The sequence below is a fragment of the Perna viridis genome, chromosome 10, assembly GCF_037379345.1.
Source record: "Perna viridis isolate PV_CMFRI_1.1 ecotype Kerala chromosome 10, ASM3737934v1, whole genome shotgun sequence".
Taxonomy (NCBI): Eukaryota; Metazoa; Mollusca; class Bivalvia; order Mytilida; family Mytilidae; genus Perna; species Perna viridis.
In genome coordinates, this window is record NC_142454.1 from 17,525,027 (window position 1) to 17,538,343 (window position 13,317).

General features: G+C 31.8%; 1 protein-coding gene across 6 annotated transcripts in view; it reads right to left on the reverse strand.

Annotated features, from left to right (window-relative positions):
• Nucleotides 1-2,418: 2,418 nt before the first annotated feature.
• The window catches only part of LOC148604779 (calpain-15-like), a 40,020-nt gene continuing 29,121 nt past the window's right edge, over nucleotides 2,419-13,317 (reverse strand). For all 6 annotated transcript variants that reach the window (XM_088551216.1, XM_088551218.1, XM_088551217.1 and 3 more), the window contains exons 8-13: nucleotides 11,566-11,727; nucleotides 10,894-11,055; nucleotides 8,722-8,918; nucleotides 8,154-8,311; nucleotides 7,265-7,443; nucleotides 2,419-6,959 (exon numbers count right to left, since the gene is read on the reverse strand). In XM_088551216.1, coding sequence (XP_088407342.1) covers nucleotides 6,779-6,959; nucleotides 7,265-7,443; nucleotides 8,154-8,311; nucleotides 8,722-8,918; nucleotides 10,894-11,055; nucleotides 11,566-11,727 — 1,039 coding nt within the window. In that variant the 3' untranslated portion in view covers nucleotides 2,419-6,778. The remainder of the gene's footprint in view (nucleotides 6,960-7,264; nucleotides 7,444-8,153; nucleotides 8,312-8,721; nucleotides 8,919-10,893; nucleotides 11,056-11,565; nucleotides 11,728-13,317) is intronic.

Consider the following 13,317-nt stretch of genomic DNA (forward strand, 5'->3'; position numbering starts at 1 on the left):
AAAATTAAAGAAAGTAATGCCATGGTTCTTTGCCCGCAATGGGTAGGTCTATCAACCGAAAGAAAATCATCCAGAAGACGAATTTTTTTTCAATGTTATAATTGTTCTGTGCTATTCAACAGACACGAGTATACAACATACCAAACAATTTGGGACTGGAACGACAACCAAAAGGAAGTCAAACAAAACAATAATACAAGTTGTCATATTTGAAGCAAAAAAGATGTCACTGATTAGGAGATATAAGCAACTGTTTGAATGCATCAGACATATGTAGCTTACACAATTTACTACTTCTACCAAATTCTTGGATAACCTGAATGGCATCATCAAGCTTGATATAAGATAAAGAGCATTGCTCTTTGTCAATCATGTCATTAACACTCTCATGATCACTAGTATTGTGAGGCCAAGAAAGATCCAGGATCAGCCTTTTCTTCAAAGAATATTTATGAACAGCAATACCAATGGGACTAACTTTCTCAAAAGATCCCTGAATGAAGCCCGTATCTACTGCGAAAGTACTTTAACTCGTGGAATCCAATTTTCGTGGATTAGGGAAGAAACACAAGTTCGTGTATCCTTGAATTCATGGTTTTGAGGTTTTAAGTATACACCTAAAAATGGGATTCAAGAAATCACGAACTTGTGTTTCTTCCCTAATCCACGAAAATGGGTATCCACGAATTAAAGTCCTTTTGCAGTCATTCCTTTTTTTAATGAGAGCAGCTGCAGCCACTGGATCTCTCCTGGCCGACAATGAATTTTTCCATTCATAAGTGGAACAATTATTTCCTGAAATTAACATATCAAAACCCTGCATTACACTGTTACAAAGTAATATTGACAAAAATCACTATATTGGTGTTTACCCAATTTATACTCTAATTAACAGATCACAATTGATAGGTGATGAGGCCTTCATTTTAACATCATCTAGTCATTTTTTAGCTACAGGCTTTGGTGAAAATTTGGATTGATTTTGAGACATGGAAGTACTAGGTTCAACATTTTTGCTTAAATGACAAGTTGCTTTACCATGATTTTGCTTGTACAAATCTTGCACACATGTACGTATCTACAAAATGGTTTAAAACAACCCTTAACCCAACTGAAATTGTTACATATAGCATTTCCTGCTAAATAGACTACCTCTCTGCCTAACGAATCTGCATACTGTTTAATCTGTGTGAAAGGCCTTTGTAAGCGAGGAGTTCAAATCTTCATCACACTTCGATGTTGTGTTGTAATAACATAATAGTACACTTAGCAGAGAAAAGCTTGTGATATTTGTAAAAACAATCCGGCCAGACATAAGCAGTTTCTATTATGTGGGCTAGGTACAAATCTAGCTCTTCTGAGCGGGCAGGGAATGCGGAGCAAATATCACGTTTGTATCGGCCATAACAAATTTATCAAAGGAAATATTTCTTATGAGTCTTTCACATCATATTGTTTAAAATCCTTCTTTGAAGGGTTTTCGTAGTTGGGAATTAACAAAACGTTCAAATTCATATCTTTACATGTACCTGCAACAATGTCATTCCTAATGTCAGGCGAAATCATGTCCATGGAAGAAAATGCTGCTGCAGCGAATCCAAATTTTCCTGGCATCGTTAACTAAACATTAGCGCTATAAATTGGCAGTTTGCATACAGCTGTTATGTAAATTAGCCACGTGCATAGGTGATTGGCGGCTAGACGGTTCAACATGATGACATCTACCTGCAGTCATATTTTCGTGTAAATCTGTTAAGCCATGTTGAAATTTGTTCCCCCTTTCGACGGTTTTTCACTATTTAAAATGTTATTACTTTCAACAATCTGAAAGTAACCCCATAAAGAAATAACCTCAATCACCGAAGTGCACACTTGAAAATAATCTGCTACGCAGGTCATTAAGTGTACACCACCTGTTTGAGGTCTCTTCTTCGTCGATCGAAAAAAATGTAACAGTCATTCCTTAAACAATTAAACTTTACTTGACATATAGACCAATCAAAGTAACTTTAAAAATTAGTCAAATTGCAGCAGATTCTACCACAAAGCCATAGCTTCCAAACTTTTACAGTTGCCTTCATAAAGTTGCAGGCCAGTTTTTAATCTCAATCACCATCTTATTTACTAAGGATTTCCTTGTAGTCATGGCGGATGCTGGTAGTGTACCATGCAATTTCCATTTAGCACTGACCAATAAGAAAAGTCATTGATCCCCCCAAAACATAAATGTATATGGGGTAATATCTATACAATTTCTTGAGTAGTGGTATGGGCAATTGTTTCAAGGAGTACCGAGATCTTTTAGGAAGGGAGATAATCAAAGGGAAGCAAGACTTCTCTCAAATTTGTTGTAACCTATATTCTTCTTTAAAAAATAATATGGAATTCTGGATGGACCAAATAAACAAACAGTTTAAACTCATTCATACATTTATTTTAAACTATATAAGACACCTCTGTCATTACTTCTGTAACAGATAAGGTTGATAGAACGGCATCAATATCAGCAGTGTTTTATAATTCTACAATGTATGACAAAATAGAAAATAATTGTTGATACATACCCCAAATCATGTCAATGTTTGAAAGCGGTCATGAAGGTTCTGGTCTGGTATCGTGAACTGCATAATGAAGTATAGATATGGAGGAACTATCCTTGAGACTATCACCCAAACAAATTAGCAAATCTTTATCTTTGTACAACACTTTTCAATATCATTTTACTACTTCTATATTTTAAATTTCCAGATAATTCTTGTCTCAAATACATGAATAATTTCTATAATTAATACATTATCAACTTTTTTATTTAAATACACAAACTCAGAAAATATATACGTTTGACAAATATCTACCCACTACAATAGTATCTATAATGCTTATTGCACACTCTATGGCAAAAATAAATGCATCAAGTCAAAACTTGTATATTAACACACCTTTATATATCATTTTTACAATTGTCAATGTAGAAACTACTTAAAATTTATAATTCAATATTCAAGTCAATTGATATATGCAATTCAAAGTCATTGTTGAAAAAGTATTTTGAAGAGTAAAGGTGAGATTTTTCATGCTTTGCAGCACACCCAAATTATTCCTTTTGAGGCTACCAATATGTACATTATTCATTACTTCCCTGTCATTGTTTTTAAAGTAACCAGCTGCTATTTCTATTAAAAAACTAGAAAATATCAACATAATCTTTTGACTTAAAATTTATTATGCATTAAAAATATGGGCCTGAAAGTAAAACTACATGTAACAGCCAATCCATTAGGATCGTATAAGTACATTTCTTGTATCTCTTTCTTATCTACTTTCTAACTTTATAAAATACTAAATTTGAAAGCAATTGCATAATCTTCAGTATTGCAGAAAAAACACAATATTATTGGGTTTACTTCATAGAAATCTTTTCCACTTGTTTTACAAAATTTGTAAATACTAAGATGGCAATAATGACAATTTAAGTACCAGTCCACATAAAATTCAGACACTGCCAACAATAAAGAGATTCACTGTGTAGAAAAACCCACTAAATAAACAATGCTTTTTCAATCTGCATATGCTATGTATTCACATAAAGATATTTATTTCTGTATTTAAATCTGTACGTTTGAGAAAATCTTACATTTATCTTCCACTAAAATCAACCAAATCAAACAAAATCAAGAGAGATAACTCTTGAAAAGTGTTTGTTTCATGTACAATCTATGTAATTTTTATCTCAAAAGCGCAACAACCAAATGAAAAACTAAGACAGATTATGTGATAAGTAACTGGTTCTGAACAAGAAATTAAACTGAATTCTTTGGGTTTTTGACATACATGAATCACCTTATGTCTGATTTTTTATAAAGATTGATACTTAATGCAATATTATTGCAAATGAATTGCAAATGCAATAAATAAAATGAATTTTTTTATGGTACTTAAGTGGGATTTTCTTGATGTACTAAAAACATAAATTTAATTCTAGTAGAAAAGAATGAAATTGCACTACTGAATGAACAATATTTTCTAATTTACAGTAGCAAATTCTAATACAGAATGCGCCTAATGAATTTTGAACTTGTATTAAATACAAATATAATGCAGAAGAAATAGCTCACACTACAATCTATCTTCTATCAAATACTCAACATTAAATTCATTAGATTCATACCTGTTAACCTTCGGAACAGTTTATGTAGGAGAATCTACCTCATAAACTTAGCATTTATCACAGAAAATACATTCTTTTTAACCAAAAACTGTACACAAATTTTACATTTTTATGTGGATTATTTCATGAAAATAAGAAAAATTTTTTTATAGATACAAAAGTTAAGTCATGGAAAAATCACAGGTATATGTGAACATAAATATCACTGCTCAGATATGGATGAATAGTATTTTTGGTATATATATATATAGCGACCAAAGACTTGGAAAGGGTTGCATAAAGCAAAAATAACTTTGAACTTGTAAGAAAAGGGAGGGGTTTCAAGAGGCTCCATTAAGGGTCCTGTTCACACATACTGGTGGGAAAAACAAGTACATCACAGTCAGAGAGAAATTGTAAGTTAAAATGCTGATAAAACACATAATAACATAAAGATTCACAATAAAAATTGTACAAGGTAAACAGTAAACCAGAACCAATAAGAATTTTATGCAAGAATTCAAGTGATATTCATTAAACCATTTAACAAACCCCCCAAAAAACTAAAAAAATCAAACTTGAACACAATGAAAGAAGTAGAGGTGATAAAGATTACTGTAATTGATTTTTAACCCTATATATAACGCTTATTTTTTACACTGCGAAAAAACTGATACCCAAGAATATTTTCACTTGACAGAATCCACGAAAATTAGCAGCCGCTTAAATTAATATATTTACAGTACCTCTAGCCTAACAATATGAATCACCTAAATTGTATGTGAGCTTATGCTCATATTTGTTGCCAAATAAATGTTTCAAAATTAAAATTCCGCTAAAAGCTAAGATTGCTCAATATAATTGTACATATTCACCATGGGAACCAACCAGATAAAGTCTATCTCCATATTTTGTATACCATAATTACTTCAGGTCAATTGTGCAAATTTGTTACTATCAAATTGAAATTTGATTAAATTTTGTTCTAATTTTTATACCAAATAACGGTTTGACATTATAACAGAATGCCTTTACAAAAATTTTTTGTTGCGCCAACTAATTAAACATTTATTTCCATTTTAATTACATTCAAATATTCAAGCCTACATAAGTTTAGTTAAATTTTTACTTTTTAAAAAAGTATTTACAAATTATATCTACATGGATTTCATGGTGTGATATTTATCAAAGTTAAAATTATGGGAAAAATAACATTACAGTTTTTTGGCATTAACAATACCTTCACAAAAAATGATTGTAAACACAAGAACAAATAAAACATGACATAGCTGAAGTGATTTCTTACAAAGTTGTTTATAATCGTTTCTTGTGCTTCACACTATATTTGCACTTTCCCAAGCAAAAACTTCTTGTGATAAACAATTAAGTAGTATTCCAGCTAAGGATCATGCAAAATGTGATTCATGGGTTAAAAAGCCTACATATTTTTATTTTTGATATTTTGTTTGAAATATCATAGTAAACAGAAATTAACATGTGGTTTTTCATATAACCCGTGCTCTTAAGAGATAAAATTTATATAGAATGTATTGTAGATTTCAAAATTAAGGGAGATAACTCTGTAAATGGCGCTCAAATACAATAGAATCTACTGGATTTTCAGTGTGGATTATCTCCTAAGAGCAGGCAGATTTGAAAGAATAAATACACATTTCATAGTATAGACCCATAAAACAACTTAATTACAAAAATAAAAATATGTAGCCTTTTTTGGGGTGTATCCCATTTTTCAAATTTTGCATGATGCTTACACAGCTACTTAAATGGTGAGAAAAATGTTAAAATTGCCACAAACTGACACTATTTCATCAGTTATATTGTCTTGAAACACACAAGTGATGGTTTTTTGTTCCCAATTTAATGGTTTGTGAAAAACATTTTACCAAATGTGCGTGTATTTTTTCAGCAAAATATTTTTAAAAATTCTCCTTGAATGTTTAAACACATATTTACTTAAGGTATGAATATTACAAGATCACATGGTAAATGCATATATTTAAATGAGAAAAATAAACTTCTAATAGGTTATCACTAACAAACAATAGTTAACAAAGGGAAGTAACTCTTCCTTTACAACAATTTCAATTCTTGTTACACTTGAATAATTCACACAATGATGGCCATGTCAAATTTCTTTTCAATAAATGTCATTTTAATGATCTAATTCTTTGTCATCAACTGACCAATCAAAATTCACAAGTTTCATGTAAACATATGTACATGCATTTATGCATAATAAAATCTTAAGGCAGTGAACTGTCAAAAATTGATATGAGCAATCTTCTAATTGAACAACATAACTTTCTTTTTTGAATCACTAACCAAGTTCATGATCACTACAAATGCTTTGTTTATCATATAAACTTGACATGATCATGCTCTGAATGAGATAAGAATTATTAAAATTAATGGTTCTTTTTTTTTTGCATCTTAAATTATATAATCTTTCTCTTCAGTATTTCTATAGACTTTCTTCGATACAGCTGCAGATTGAACCAGGTCTTGGAGCATGGAAACTTTTAATGTTCAATATGAAATGTTCAGATAATCCTGTTATGTCAAATGTATCTGATCCCTTTTTCTTTAGTATTTCAATGATGCTTGCAGTTTTCATAATGGTCTTGGAGCATGGAGACTTTCCACATTCAATGTGAGATATGGTTCATGATTAACACCGGGTGGAGCCCAATTCCCAAGGCCTGTCGGTGTTGTGCTCATACGATGAAGTAGACGACGTGAAACATGAAATGGCGCTGTTCTTTCCAGTTGTGTTAATATCATTATCACTTGCCTACAAAAGAGAAACCATACTAGCATCACACTTACACATACATAACTTACACATTCCGTTTCTTTTAGGCAAATAAAAACATAAAAGTAATGTTTTTGAAAAATTCTGAATGGTTCTTTGATATGAACATGGTACTGAATGACTAGTTAAGGACAGACAGATGGAAAGACAGTCCATTTGATGCAACATTGTCATTTGGCATTGCTGATATTTTTAGTATCAAAGCTACCTTGAGAAGGAAGATATTAGGCAGTAAAAGCAACGAAAAGACAATATAAATTTGCAGATAAATGTAGTTGGCTTACCTGTGGAGTGGTGGGACAGAATCCTTCGAAGACAAATTACCCCTGGTAGATACAACATTGGTACTTTCAGAACAGTCACAGTTTACATGAATAGATTTATCTGGTGAACGATTCTCTACCAAATATAAGCCACCTGACCAACCCTGCATCAAGGAATATACAGTCACTGTCTCTCGTATCTGAAAATAAACGCATACATCGATTACAATAACACATTCTTGAGTTTGAGTATCTACATGTATAAAATAGATAAACATATCTATTATGCACTCTTAAGACAAAGTATCCATACAAAAATGCACATCTTTCAATACTGGTAATCACAGATACTGAATTTTCAATGTGAAAAGAGTCATAACTCCTGCATTGTACACCAATATTGTACTTAACCTGTATTTGATGGTAAAAGCATAACAGCATCACAAAAAAATATCACACAGATAAACCAATTAACAATTAAACATTCTGACAATTGCAGTTTATGGCTATTGCAGGAGTATTGGGTAATATCGCCCAGAGTAAAACTTAATACAGCAGGAGCTTGTGAGTGCAATAAATATTCTATGAGGGATAATATTTTCCAATATTCTTACATAACTTTTTTATTGTACAGCAGATGCTACAAAATATATATTGCACCCTAACTTTACCTCACTTCCTGTAGGGAAAATTTACTGCTATACTGTTAGTTCTGAAATTCTTTTGTGCACTTTTGTTTATACTTAGTAATTTAAGACCAAAATATAAATTTTAAGTGAAATATTTTCAGTATTTTTTATTACTGGGATTGTCTTAACAACATTCTTCACAAATAAAAGAAACAATGCAATAATTTCCAGATTCTGTTTTCAAAGATGCATATTATGCATTATGTCTAACTCTGACTTACCCCTTCTCTTTGCCCTTTGGCTATAGCCAGCTGACAGATGGCATCAGCCATTGCATATTCATATTTCCTGGTCTTGGTGAAGATTTCCTCCACCATCAAGGCTTTAGAACTGTGTATGGACATTACATAGTTACATCTATCGTTTGGTGGTTTAGTAGCTACAAACAGGGGAAGTTGTTATACTCATTTACTTCACTGCAGCAATTTTTGTAAGTCTTTGCATGAACAATATGTATTATAGCATCAATAATTTCAAGGGTTGTTTTCGTTTCTCTTAAAAATTTTAAATCACAACCTGTTAGTAACATATATATAAAAAAGTACTGGCAGAGAATTATGAGGTTGAAAAATACAATAAACTAATGATATGATTTTCCCATCTTTTGAATTCTACAGCAAATATTACAAAACAAAGAAAAAATGAAACCAAAGTTGCATAAAAAATTTAAATTCCTTAAAGTATTTTTGATTTATTGTACATGTTAACAGACAGACAGAAATATACCACCATCAAAAGATGATGGGCAATTCCCATAAAATATCTAATTAGGACAAAATAAGCACTTACTTAAAGTCCAGATATTAAAGGCTAATGTGACAATAACATATTCTCCTGGCTCCAGCATGGCTCTACATCCTACAAAACTTTTGAGTTGCCGTTTACTGCTAGTTACTAATGGTCCGAAAGCTTGAGTAGGGCTAGAAGATTCCCTGAGAATGAGCACACTGAGATCGGCTGTAGACTGTTTACCAATACTGCCTCCTCTACAAAAGGGAGACAACTTTGGTCAGAAAATCATTTTACAGTAGTAACACATTGTAAAATAAGTAAAGCATTTTTTTTCAATTCTTTACAATTTTTTTGATTTCAAGGTTATGCTTTTTTAATGTTATATTTTGACAGGGTAAAAGAAATTTTGTTCCTACAAAAATCCTCTTAATATGCAGTCTTTGCCATATAAATTTCTGACAACAAGCCCCAGCTCAAAAATTTCAATGAACTTATAAAAATTTAAAAAATCAATGGCATGTTAGCCAAATTCTGCAAGCCCTCCAGCACTTTCACCAGACATTGGCTGTCAGGCAGGTGTCAATTTCGAAGACTAATGTGAGTACATGTCTTTTTTCCTATTCCAAACAAAAGATTTAAATGTAGATGACTTTTTAATGACCAGAAGTTGATTCTATTCCTTTGTGATGTTTCCTGCCATATCACATTCTACAAGTTTTCTACAAACTCATGGTAAAAACTGCAAGTCTTGATTTTAATCTTTTTCTCCATTCTCTATGACAAAATTAAAATTTCAGTTAAAAATCTTAAATTTCTCAGTTTTGTGAGGAGAAATATTTCAAAACACAACTACTTGAAAAGAATCTAAATGTAACACTTTCTATAATTACATGTATAAAAACCAGTTTCATGACATTACAGTTTAAAGATTAAGGGCTAAACATTAAACTATGAACAAGATGAAAAATAAGCCTATGGTGAATGTCATAAACATTACTGTAAAATATTGATTTCTTGGCAAATATGAATATGCAAGTCCAGCTTTACACCTACATAAAAAGTTCAAACAATCACTAATGAATTATTTACATCTGCAGTGTTCTAGGATTCCCATTACCAGTTACCCGTGGTGAGTTTTCAGGTCAGAAAAGTTCTTTGGGTGCCTTTGGTTACCTGTGGGGAAGTCAGTTTTAAAGTTTGGGTATGTTGAAAATGAGTCCTTACTTTCCTGACCTGTGACAATTATTTCTGAATTTATTTCAGCAGAATTTAAGTTTTATTCTTTAGAAATCGTGATTGTTTTGCTTTTTTATTAATCACGATCCTATTGGCGCCTGTAATTAGATCTCTTTTCTTCCATTGAAGTCAAACACGATCTTGATGCGAAAACAATAAGTTTCAATCCGAAAACAGTAAAATAAGAAAATCTGGATTTCAAAATTCGTAATTTTGAACAGATGGATAGCTTCTTTCATCATTATATATTTGTTTGCAAATAAATATGAAATGTATTGAGGAGAGAAGGGGCACCTGAGTCTGAGAAAGGTGACTAAAGGGTGAAAAGTCATAAAAATGTAAAAGTTCCCATACAATTTTCATAGTTCATATCAAAGTTATGACCAGCAATGTTTTTTAAATACAATACTAAATGTTTGAATGGTGGGAAGTTCCAAATAAAAATGGGTCTCCATAGTTTTGGGTACACATCCTCAAAAGAGGTAGAGCTCCCCCCCCCCCCCCCCCACCTCTAAGAAACCAAAACTTGATAAAAAGGAAAGGGATAAAATTTATGATTAAGAAAAGAGAAATTGTTCATTTGTTATCTAAGTGTATTCACACAAATCAGACAGTAAAAATACATCACATTCTCTGCTTCTTAGAAATGATTGCACTTGTTACCAAATCATATGACACATATTTTGTCTTTGAAATGTTACTTTCAATGTGGGTAAGTTCATTTAAAGTCTGGGTAAGTCATTTTTTAGAGGCCACTTACCTGTGGTAAGTCAAGTTGACAAAAAAAATCCTAGAACACTGCACCATTTCTGTCAATCTCCAACATATATAGGGCATCACTGACACCCCATCCCTTTAATACAATCATTGCCTTGATCAACATTGAAGATTGATGATGCCCTCTTATTGGTCAAGATATGTTGTTTTTGTCTTAGGGATATTTTTACTCAAATCTTTTTTACTAGTAAGTCTTCAGTTAATAAAGGCAAGTACCTGACACCTTCCTGGAAGACACCAACTTCCACCTCAGATGTGTAGAATACGGTCAATCTAACCATTTTAAAGTCTTCTCTGGCATTGATGGGGAAGGTCCCATCAACTCTGGTCTCCCTCCAGTTATCTCGTACCTTACAGATGTCTACACTATCGAAATACCTTAAATAATATTAAAAAAAAAACTCATAGTAAGAATACCATGTCAACTGTCATATTGTTGTCATTCTGGAATATTTCAATAATGTTTGCACCTGGTCCATGCTCCCAGTTTTTAGTGGAGTCCGAGTTGCTCATTTACTTTTGTTACTTTGTATGTATGATTTTAGTTACTTTATGTTCTTTGTTGTGTATGTCTGTTTTCCATGTCTGGTCTTTGTCCCTGGATTACATTCTTTTGATTACCGCTATAACCTTGCTTCCCTTGATTACTCTTTGATTACCGCTATAACCTTGGTTCCCTTGATTACTCTTTAATGTTGATATGTATAGAGTTGTTTTCTATTATGAGGTTGGGGTAAGTTTAGAAACAGATTTGTTTTTCATCATTGGTTTGTTACCAATGAAATAAACTCACTGAAATAATAAATCAGCCTAAGTTAGATCATCATATTTTTCAAAACAAATTGTCAACTATTCATTAGAATGTTAAAAAAATAACAGAAATCTTACTTTAGTAAGTCCTCCAGTGATATCCAGAACACACCCTCGGTATCACCGTGTAACATGATCTCTTCTCGCTTCCTAGCACTAATCTTGTTCCACAGAGGAGACTTATCTGACCAATCTCCTTTCCAGGAAAATCGTCCCCATGGATTCCTCAACCGTATCAATCTGTTGAATTGAAAATGTGAAAAATAATGCCAAATTAATCTAGAAAACTATGGGAGCCAAAGCTTTCATATACATTTCACATCTAACCTTATATAGCTTTTGTTCTGCTTGATAGAAAGACTAACAGCATAAAAAGGCTTTCCAGGTAAGTTAACCAATTTATTTTTTATCGTACTAGTACTATGATGTTATGTTACAAATAATGTACTATTTGAACCTTACATAGTCAATAACAGGAAGTGCCAATGGTGTAGACGCTGTTCAATGTTAAACACAATCTATTGTAGCTTCCTCACAGGAAAATTATTGTACAATACGAGAAAAATGTTATATAACTGTAAAAAGGGAAATTCTAGTTGAAGAAGAAAACACAACATGTATTTTTGTCCTACTGCACATAATAAGTGTAAAAATGTGCATCTTTTAGTGTTCATAGAACTAGGGAAAAATAACTCTGTTAATTACCATGCAATCAATTGATAGTATACTGCTACACTAAATTAGCTAAAGAAGAGTGGTCCAATTATTCAAAAGATGTCTTATCATCTAGAAACATCACTTACAAGAGATGTCTTATCAGCCAGAATCATCCCTTGCAAGAGATGGCTTATCAGCCAGAATCATCCATTATTATTCTCATTATATCAAGTCAGAATAATTGATTTGTATACTTTTTCTTTAACTCAACTGATTATGTTTTTTAATTCAAAAATAATGATAGACCGAAAAGTATTACTAAATATTTTGTCTGAATTCAATTTTCACATATAGAACCTAAATGCAGAAGAACCACTAAAATTAGACTAACAAAAAAAAAAAAAAAAACAAAGCAAAAAACAAAAAAAAACAAAAACTAGGATAACTGTGAGCATGCTCACTATAAAATTGATACCCAAAACTCCCACATTTGATACCCCCACTTCCACATTTGATAACATGCATCTATTGAATTAATTTGGTTCCCCGGTCAATATCATAAGCAACCCTAGGATCGCTAAAATATAAACTCTGGTCACCATCGATGGATACACACAATAAGTGAGTAAATATTCGCTTTTGAAATAAAATAAAAACAAAAATGAGATTATCTTAATTAACTATATAATTATGCATTTATATCGAAAGACGATATAAGTAATTTGAAAAAAAATATTTTAATGTATTTTTCCTTAAATTTGAATACTGGAACGTATAAAAGTAAATAAAATAATGTCATATTCACTTACCTAATCATAGGACAGAAGACGTCACTGGTGACCCAGGGTTATATTTGAGAGAAACTTGTAGAACGAAAATATTATCTGGGCTTCCAGGTTACTATTGAATTGGATAGAAATCTAAAATAGGTACATAGTGGGGGTACACAGGCAAAATTATTTCACATGAATTTCACCTGAATTGAGCAAATAAACTAAGTGACAGAGTTCACGTGAAATTCGGGTAAATGGAGCCTTCACGTGAAATTCACACGAAATGTTCACATGAAATTCGTGTTTAGTGAATTTCACATGAAAATCATGTTAATTTCATGTGAATTTCACATGAATTTCACATGAAAAATATTTGCCTGTGTATGTAATAAAGATTCTG